This window comes from Chinchilla lanigera, unplaced genomic scaffold, assembly GCF_000276665.1.
Source record: "Chinchilla lanigera isolate Chin_1 unplaced genomic scaffold, ChiLan1.0 scaffold00098, whole genome shotgun sequence".
Lineage (NCBI taxonomy): Eukaryota > Metazoa > Chordata > Mammalia > Rodentia > Chinchillidae > Chinchilla > Chinchilla lanigera.
This window is the reverse complement of record NW_004955499.1, coordinates 315,161-324,878: the sequence shown is the minus strand read 5'-3', so window position 1 is coordinate 324,878 and position 9,718 is coordinate 315,161. Positions and strand designations below refer to the sequence as shown.

At 40.2% G+C, this 9,718-nt stretch overlaps 1 protein-coding gene across 4 annotated transcripts in view; it reads right to left on the bottom strand.

Annotated features, from left to right (window-relative positions):
- Window positions 1–3,502: 3,502 nt before the first annotated feature.
- Window positions 3,503–9,718, bottom strand: part of LOC102003039 (zinc finger protein 14-like) — a 20,521-nt gene continuing 14,305 nt past the window's right edge. The window contains exons 1-4 of one of the 4 annotated variants that reach the window (XM_013505566.1): window positions 8,922–9,109; window positions 7,967–8,203; window positions 7,723–7,783; window positions 3,503–5,764 (exon numbers count right to left, since the gene is read on the bottom strand). In XM_013505566.1, coding sequence (XP_013361020.1) covers window positions 3,595–5,764; window positions 7,723–7,783; window positions 7,967–8,000 — 2,265 coding nt within the window. In that variant the 5' untranslated portion in view covers window positions 8,001–8,203; window positions 8,922–9,109 and the 3' untranslated portion in view covers window positions 3,503–3,594. Of the gene's footprint in view, window positions 5,765–6,731; window positions 6,953–7,722; window positions 7,784–7,966; window positions 8,204–8,921; window positions 9,110–9,718 lie in introns of those variants that run through there. The other 3 variants (XM_013505565.1, XM_013505563.1, XM_013505564.1) reach the window with 3 other exon arrangements.

Sequence of the window (9,718 nt, the reverse complement as noted above, 5' to 3'; positions counted from 1 at the left end):
TTTCATTTTTTGTGTCTGTTAAACTTTGTCTTATATAGTTGGGTGCTCCTATATTTGGTGCATAGATATTTATGATTTTTAACTCTTCCTCAAGAAGTTTTCCCCTAAAAAGTATGTAGTGACCATCCATATCTCTTTTGATCATTCTTGGTTTCAAGTTCACATTGTCTGCAAACAGAATAGCTACCCCCACTTTTTTCTGAGTTCCTGTCACATGGAGTATTGCTTTCTATCTTTTGACTTTCAGTCTATGAATTTTCTTTTGAAATAAATGTGTTTCTTGTATACAGCATATTGTTGGAGTTTGTTTCTTGATCCAGTCTGCTTCTTTTGATTGGTGAACTGGGACTGTTTACATTGATGGTTATAACTGACATGTATTGGTTTATCTTTGTCATGTTATGTTCCTGCTGTTGGTTCCTCCTTTTTCCCTCCAATTGCTTGCTCTGCTGGTTGGTTCCTTTCTATTGTTCTTGAAAGTGTGATCACTTTAATCTCTTTTGAGAATATCTTTCAGTACTCTTTGTAGAGTTGGTTTGGTGCTCATGAAGTTCTTCAGTTGTTCTTTATCATGGAAATATTTTATTTCTCCATTAATTTTGAAGGATAGTTTTGCTGGGTACATCAATGTGAGTTGGAAGTTTTTTTTTAAGGGCCTGAAACACTTCACTCCAAGGTCTTCTTGACTTGATGGTTTGTGTTGAGAAAGCTGCTGTGATTCTGATGGGCTTTCATTTATAGGTGATCTGTTTCTTTTCTCTAACAGCTTTTAATATTCTGTTCTTTTGCTGAATTTCTGGGATCTTGATCACTGTATATCTAGGTGTAGATTTATATTGGTTATGGCTAATAGCAGTTCTATATGCCTCACTTACCTGTATGTCTGATTCTTTTTCCATACTTGAGAAATTTTCTGCTATTACTTCTGCAAATAGTCTTTTTATGTTACTTGTGATGATTCCAGCTATTTCGTTGACACCTATGAATCTAACATTATTTTTCTTTCCTTCATCTTGCAGTTGTTGAATTGTTATTTCCTGGTTCCTTGTTATTTTGAAAAGATCCTTCCTTTCAAGATCATTAGCTGCAATGCTGTTTTCAAAGTCTTAAAGTCTGTCTTCAGCTTCATTCAAGCAGTTTTGCCAACTTTGAAGGAATTTTTAATTTTTGATTAAATTTTAATTTGATTTTTAATTTTAAATTTTTAATTTCCTGGATATCTGTTTCATGCATTCTGATTTTTTTGTATGTTGTTCATTCAAGGTTTCCATTTTTTCATGCTTCTCTATTTTCTTATCTATGTCTTCTTTAGATGTGCTGAGCAATTCTTTCATTATTGTTATTTTTTTTATCGTAGAGATTATTTCTAATCTGATGTCTTCTGTGGCCTGAGTTGTTTCTTTACTTCAGTTGCTATCATTTCAGAAATGCCAGGTGTATGACTTCCAGGCTCTTCAATGTTCATGTCTCCTGGACTTGTTTTGGGTGGGATGGTCTAAGATTGCATTTTGCTCCTTTGTTTTGTCATTTTTGAAGATCTGAAGGTTCCCTGGAGTGCAGCCTCACTCACATGATGGTGTGGGAGTGGGGAAGGGGGTAAGGACCTGAAGGTCCCCAGTGCTCAGTGTGGCTCCTGCAATGGTGTGTGGGCTTGGGGTGCAGAGAGTGACCACTGAGGTCCCTGAAGCTGTCTGAACTCTTCCTGGCTCACATACTGGTGGAGGAGGGGTGGGCGTGGCTCACCAAAGTTCCTGAGGTTGTCCAGGGTTCAGCCCCACTTTCAGAAGGTTGCAGGGGAGGGCAGGTTGTGGTCAAGGTTCCAGACACTGCCCAGGACCCAGCTTGATTCCCACTTCATTGGGGGAGGTATGAGGGCATGGTCACGCAGGCTCCTGGAGCTTTTCTGAGTTGCTCAGCTCCCGCATGGGGGGCGGTCAGGGGAGTCACAATAATTCTTAAAAGGGAACTTAAACTTTTATCATCCAGAGATCTATTTTAAGAGAGAGGTTGTAATGTTAACCCTATATCTCCTCCATATGTATATTTTCTGGAGGAATAATTGATATCTCATTTAATTACAACTCATTGTTTAAACTGTATGAAAAGTGACCAAAGGCTGCACGTGGTGGCGCACACCTATAATTCCAGCATTTGGGAGGCTGAAGCAAGGGAATCATTGCAAGTTCGAAACCAGCTTGGGCTACAAAGTGAGCTCAAGGCCAGCCTGAACTGCATAGAGAGACCCTGTCTGAAAAAGACAAAAAAAAAAAAAAAAAAAAAAAAAAAAAAAAAAAAAAAAAAAAAAAAGTGACCAAAGGATTTGGAAACCATGAGTTATAACTCAGACCTTTCTACATTCATAGGGTTTCGATACAATATTCACTTTTGCATGCAGGACAACTAAAAACTTGTGTACAACCCTGATACTAATGGTTTCTCACAACAGTGTTTATTTGACATATGAATTAAAAGAAAATGACTATAGCTATTCCCACATAATAAACATTGATATGAATTTCTCCAGTGGGCAATGCAGTGCTTTATCAAAAGTAGTGTGAAAACGAAGATTTGTTGTATACTGTATTTTTAGTAACCCTCATGATTTTTTTTTATTTTCTCATGTTATGGGCATCACACAATGATCTCTCACATTATTCACACAGGGTTCTCTTCATAAGAGTTCTTCCGTGTATCCCATGGAAGGTGGAAGAATTGAAGGATTTATAATGCTCCCTGTCATATGAGTTCTTTCATGTATTTGAGCTAATTTAAAAATATCCACATTGCTCACATACGTCCCAAGTCCTTTCACTATGAATTCTTTCAGATATGTAATGATACTTCTGGGGACAGAAAAAGGTTTTATATTGTATAGAATAAAATGTTCTCCTCAGTCTGCTTCATGTCTAAGTCACTTCATTTACTAATTGTATTCTCCCTTCTTATTGTGCACGCGCTCACTGCAGAGCATTTTCCTTACTGCTTCTACAGACTTTCTCAAAAGTAATTTATTTCATGTATTTGACAACACCTGTGTACTGAGTGCATTCACACCTTGCTTACATAGTGTTTCAACAGTGTGTGATCCTGCATGTCTCCGACAATGATCACGTGAGCAGAAAGCTTTCCCACATTGCTCCCCTACACAGGTTTACTCACCAGTGTGACTTTTCATCTGTAAGAAACATAATGTGTAGTGAAAGTTTTCACATTTACATACACAGGATTTTCCGTGGAGTGTGAGTTCTTTCATTTTTCCAACAATCTCTGTGTGCACTAAAGGCTTTCCCACATTGCTTTACTTTTGGGGGGGTACTGGGAATAGTACTCAAGACCTCACGCTTGCCAGGCAGGCGCTGTGCCCTGAGCTATATCCCCAGCCCCTCCACATTGCTTACATAATATTGTTTCTCCCAAGTGGGAGTCCTTAATGTCTGCCGCTGATAATGTCTGCGCAATCTGCAGATTTCCCACACTGCTTACATATGTAGGGTTTCTCTCCACTGTGGATCCTTTCATGTTCATGACAACTATCTTGTCTACTGAAAGCTTTTCCACATTGCTTATATACATGGGGTTTCTCCCATGTATGTTTTACAATGTCTGTGTGACAAAGCCTTTCCCACTTTGCTTACATACATAGGCTCCTCCCAAGTGAGATCGTTCATGTATTTTCCAACCTGCTCTTCCACTGAAGGCTTTCCCACATTGCTTACATACATAGGGTTTCTCCCCAGTGTGAGTCCGCTCATGATTTTTACAAATAGCACTTGTGCTGAAGGCTTTCCCACACTGGTTACATACATAGGGTTTCTCCCCTGTGTGAGTTCTTTTATGTACTTGACAATTATATTGTCTGCTGAAAGCTTTCCCACACTGGTTACACAAATAGGGTTTCTCCCCAGTGTGGGTCTGTTCATGATATTTAAAAACAGCCTTTGTGCTGAAAGCTTTTCCACACTGTTTACATGCATAGGGTTTCTCCCCTGTGTGAGTTCTTTTATGTACTTCACATCTATATTGCCTGCTGAAAGCTTTCCCACATTGGTTACATACATACGGTTTCTCCCCAGTGTGAGTCTTTACGTGTGTTTTATAATCTCTGTGTGCAACATAGGCTTTCCCACATTGCTTGCATACATAGGGTTTCTCACCAGTGTGAGTCCTTTTATGTACCTGCCAACCTGATTTTCTGCTGAAAGCTTTCCCACATTGTGTACATACATACGGTTTCTGCCCAGTGTGAGTCCGTTCATGGGTTTGACAAAGACTAGTTGTGCGGAAAGCTTTTCCACATTGTTTACATGTATAAGGTTTCTCCCCAGTGTGAATCCTTTCATGTATTTGACACTTATGAGATGTGATGAAAGCTTTCCCACAATGCTTACATACATAGGGTTTCTCTCCAGTATGAATACGTACATGTGTTTCACAATCTCTGTGTCTGACAAAGGCTTTCCCACAGTGCTTACATACATAGGGTTTCTCCCCAGTGTGCGTCCATATATGTGTTTCACAATCTCTGTGTCTGACAAAGGCTTTCCCACATTGCTGACATACATAGGGTTTTTCCCCAGTGTGAGTCCGTACATGTGTTTCACAATCTCTTTGTCTGATAAAGGCTTTCCCACATTGCTGACATACATAGGGTTTCTCCCCAGTGTGAGTTCGTATATGTGATTCACAATCTCTGAGTCTGACAAAGGCTTTCCCACATTGGTTACATACATAAGGTTTCTCCCCAGTGTGAGTCCGTACATGACTTTGGCAAGTTCTGTGGGTTTTGAAAGCTTTCCCACATTGCTGACATACATAGGGTTTCTCTGCACTGTGGGTTCTTTCATGTTCTTGACAACTATCTTGTCTGCTGAAAGCTTTCCCACATTGGTTACATAGATAGGGTTTCTCCCCAGTGTGAGTCCGTTCATGATTTTTACAAATACCACTTGTACTGAAAGCTTTACCACATTGCTTACATGCATAGGGTTTTTCCCCAGTGTGAGTCCTTTCATGTATCTGACAAACACCACGTGTGCTGAAAGCTCTCCCACATTGCTTACACACATAGGCTTTCTCCCCAGTGTGAGTCTGTTCATGCCTTTGCCAATTATCTTTTCTGTTGAAAACTTTCCCACATTGCCTACATACATAGGGTTTCTCTGTATTCTGAGATCTTCCACAATTACCCAGTGAATTTTTAGTGCAGGATTTTCCATAGTGTTTACCTGCATAGGTTTTTTCTCCAGAGTCAAGTTTTTCATGTGTCTGACTCTCCTGGTGAAAACTCAAAGCTTTGAGCCATGATACGCATGTATCCATGTTCACTTCACAGTGATTCCTTTCCTCCATTTGAACATCGTCGGGTATAATGAAAGAAATTACATCTGGCTTCTCTTCAATGGTACTTTCTTCAGTGCAGTCAGAATAGGATTTCACACATGGCGCATATTCTTGGAGTTTCTCCCCAGGACTTGTCTTTGCATGTTTCTGAAAGGACTGGAGTTCTGTGCAGGCTTTGCCATGTTTGTCACAGGTAGACAGCTTCTCTTGAAATCCCTGCTGCTCATGTGGTTTGAGTGCAGTGTTAGCTATGATGGTACCATCTGCTGATGAAGGACCAACCAGGGGCCTCCTAGAGGAAAGGCTTTCACCGGGTTTTACACCAACATCTTTTATGTGCATGGTCTTATCTGGAGTCTGAGAAACCACTTCTCCATGTTGATACCATAATTTATATTGATAAGATTGTTCTACCTCTTCACTTCTGTAAAAGGAGAAACAAAGCAACCAATCACATTTAATAGTCTGTTAGAAATGAGTCACCATGAGGAGATCTGTTTTGATGTCCCATAAGAATATTACATCATCCACTAACCATAGACCCTGCATGATGGCTTGGTGACAACTTTCACCTAAACAGCAGGATATGTTTGGGAGTTTGGAACTGACTCATGTGCAATACACAATACTTAAACTTTCAGGATTTGAAACAAATCTTGATGGAACATTTTCCACATACTGTTTATTTTTGATACCTGTTCCTCCAAGACTCCATCCCCTCCCCTTCCACTGAGCCTCCTCATCCACTAGAAATGTCTGCCTCTCTCTTCCACCACCTCTCCTCTATTTACTCCGTAATTCATGTTGTTGGGTTCTCATACAAAATATAACTTGTGATACTGAAATTTCTCCCTGACTTACTTAATCTCACATTATGGGCTCTAGATCCTTCCATATTTTGGCAGATGCCATCATTGCATTCATTTGTGGATGAAGACTACGCCATTATATGTACACACGTTTTTCAGTGCTTGAAACTGAACCCAGAGTTTCAGCACTGAGATACATCCATGTGCTTCTTTATGTTTACTTGGAAAAAGTGTCCATCACTCATAAAGGTTCAGGCTGAGCAGGAATGCATGATCTTCCAGCTTCAGATTCCCAGAGAACTGGGATTCCAAGCCTGCCCATTTATGCCAAGGCTATTCCATACGTCCTTAACCAACTCACCTGTGAGTGGGCATTTAGGCTTTTTCCAGAGCTTAGCTTTTCTATGTTGTGCTGCTACAAATGAGTATTTAAGCACCACTGTAATATGATTACTTTAACATTTTGGGAAATATACACAAGAAAATCACAGTTGGATATGGCCAGGGGTGGTGAGTTTGAGGCAGAGGTATCAGTGAGAGTTTGAGGCCTGTGTGGACTACACAGTGAGACCATGTATATACCTGGATAAAACAGAATGTCTATTTTTCCTTCTCTTTGGAATCTCTATACACATTTCCATAGACGCTAACAGTTCCACGAACAACATGGAGATGCAGCTTTCAATATTCTGGAACATGAATGGACTGTGGGCTTGGGAGGACTGCTTGAAAAGAAATATGATCAAAACCGTGGTATTCAGGGCTGGGGATGGTGGTGCACGCCTGTAATCCCAGCACTCGGGAGGCTGAGAGAGGAGGATAGTTGTGAGTTTGAGACCAGCCTGGGCTACAAAGAGAGCTCAAGGCCAGCCTGAACTGCATAGCCAGACCCTGTCTCAAAAAGACAAAACAAAATAAAAAACAGTGGTATTCATTTGGATTTTGAAGACATCCACAACATTAGCAATTTTTCAAATACTGAATGTGTACATCACATTTAACTACATATAGTATCATATATAATTTGTTTGACATGAAAGTGGTCTCTATAAACAGATACATGTAATTAGAAGTTAGCTCTCATTTTATACACAAAATTTCTTTTATACCTTCCTGTCCTCAGTGCCTGAATGGAATTTCATTCACTGTATCTCTAAATCTGTGCATGGAACAAAATTTGTGCTTTTAAAATAAATTTTAGACATGCTTTCACTCTCTAGTTAGGGTTAGTTTTAAACTTAGTATGTGGCCCATTCTAGCCCTGAACTTGTGCCAATTTTCCTTCCTCAGTGTCCAGAGTGCTGGGATTACAGGGAGTCACCAACTCATTCAGCCATTGGTTCTACTTCATTACCACAAAGATGGCAGCTTTGCAATAATGTGAGCAAAACCTACATTTCAAATATTGGAATATTTCTAATACTCAATTGTCAGATTAGAGATAGTCAATGTGTATATGCCCATTGAGAAATTTTCTGACATGACAGAACTTTGAATTTGGTCTTGCTTGTGTATTTTGCTCAGGATTACCATGCTGACACTTGCAGAATTTTCTTCTCTGAGTACAAATTACCTTAGATGCTTCCTGCAATTTCTGTAAATATCTTCAATTTGCTGGTCATCAGAGTTCTTTCCTAAAGTGTTGAAAAAAAAAAAAAAAGATGACTGAATATATAGATAAGTAGACCCCAGTTTGATTCAGGGTAGAATGTGATCACGGCTGATATATGCCCTATAAAGTTCCCATCTTCCCATTAAGAAAACTGTCCTGGTGAGCAAAACCCAATGCATGAATGAGAAAATGATACCTTCCTTACCTATGGCAGCCAGGTTCCTAAAGATTTCCCACATCACATCTCTGTAGAGCTTCTTCTGGGATGGATCCAGCAAAGCCCACTCTTCCCTGGAGAAGTTCACAGCCACATCCTCGAAATTCACAGCCTCCTACATCATCAGACATGTATTTCCAGGAAGAAAACTGAGATTCGTGACAAGAAACAACCCCATTTTACTCATAAAAAGCTCTTACAAGGCTGAGATTTCCAAATATTTACCTCATGTCTTGTTTATCAAACACTAATTTGCACTCATCTCACAGGAAGTTGAGGTTACACCGCAATTCAGGGCTAAAGCAACAATGGAATGGGAACTCTGCTTCTCCTGCTAGTTAAATCAGGGTAACTTCTACAAAGTCACTAAAGCAACATAGAAGGCGCCTACAAGTCAGAATTCAACAAAAGTACATAGAAAAATATCTGATGAATTACTCTGAGGAATCAAAGAAAATATCTTTTTTTTTTGTCAACTTGTTATTGAGGGAATATATCCTTTTCTGAATCTATTTAGACTGCATTTTGAAACTATAATCTGCTTTCACAGACAAATGCTAAATTGAACACTAAGGAAATTTATGAATGATCATTTGGAAAGCTTATGAAGACAATTACACTTTCCTCTGGAGAGCGGATAAGAACTGTGAAATTACATTAAGGGAGCCATGTTATCCTACGGCTCAGTGACCTGAAGTGCGGCATAAGGGAGACATGTGGGATGCATATGAAGAAACTGCCTATAAGATGTACTGACCTCCAATACTGTGCAAACTTTACAGGCACTAATAATGAGTGGAAAAATAAAAAGATTTTCAGAGCACCAAATAAACCTGAAAATGTGAGAGCTTCTTTGAGGTGCAAACTTGCAAAATCCACTCTGAAGGGCACTGCTCTGTGAGGACAGAGAATAACAGACTACAGAGAAGGAAGACAGTATTACCTCATGTCTTGTTTATCAAACACTAATTTGCACTCATCTCACAGGAAGTTGAGGTTACACTGCAAAATCTCTGGGCTCACATGAAAACGGAGTATGTCTCAGTTCCTTTTTATCTCATGGCTGAGACAAAATACCCAACATCCAAAGAAAAGGGAGAAAAGGCTTAGTTAGGCTCAGAGTTGTAGAGATTTCAGTGCATGATGGCTCCAAGGCCGGGTGGTGAGGCAGAGGAGCATCACAGAGGAGAAACAGCCCACGGCAGGCAGAAGGCAGCAAAGCAGCAAGCAGCATGCGGTGAGTGACAACAGCAACCCTCTTGCTGCCCCTTATATATTATCCATGGCAGCAGCACTCACATCCTTAATCCTAGCATCGCACTGTGAATCAAATCTCAGCATCATATTGCAGGTCCTTCCATGTCGGAAAGCCTGAACTATGACCACATGAGGCTTTGGGGGACAGGGAGATACAAGTCATAAAACAACACTGATACATTGTAGAGCTCTGGTATCAAACGTGGGGCACGTCACAATATGTTTAATATATCAGCCAGGGAACAACAGATATTTCAGTCTTTATTTGCCGTGTATGATAATAAAATCTCCTGTTAAAAGGGAAAAAAAACATAAACACCGAAAATTCACAGTGGAAACAAGTGTTTCTGGGCTCGGGACTTAGTTCAGTGGCAAAGCACCTGCCTGGCAAGAGCAAGGTCGTGAGTTCAGGGGCTGGGGATTTAGCTCAGCGGCACAGCACCTGCCTGGCAAGCACAAGGTCGTGAGTTAAATCCCCGGTAC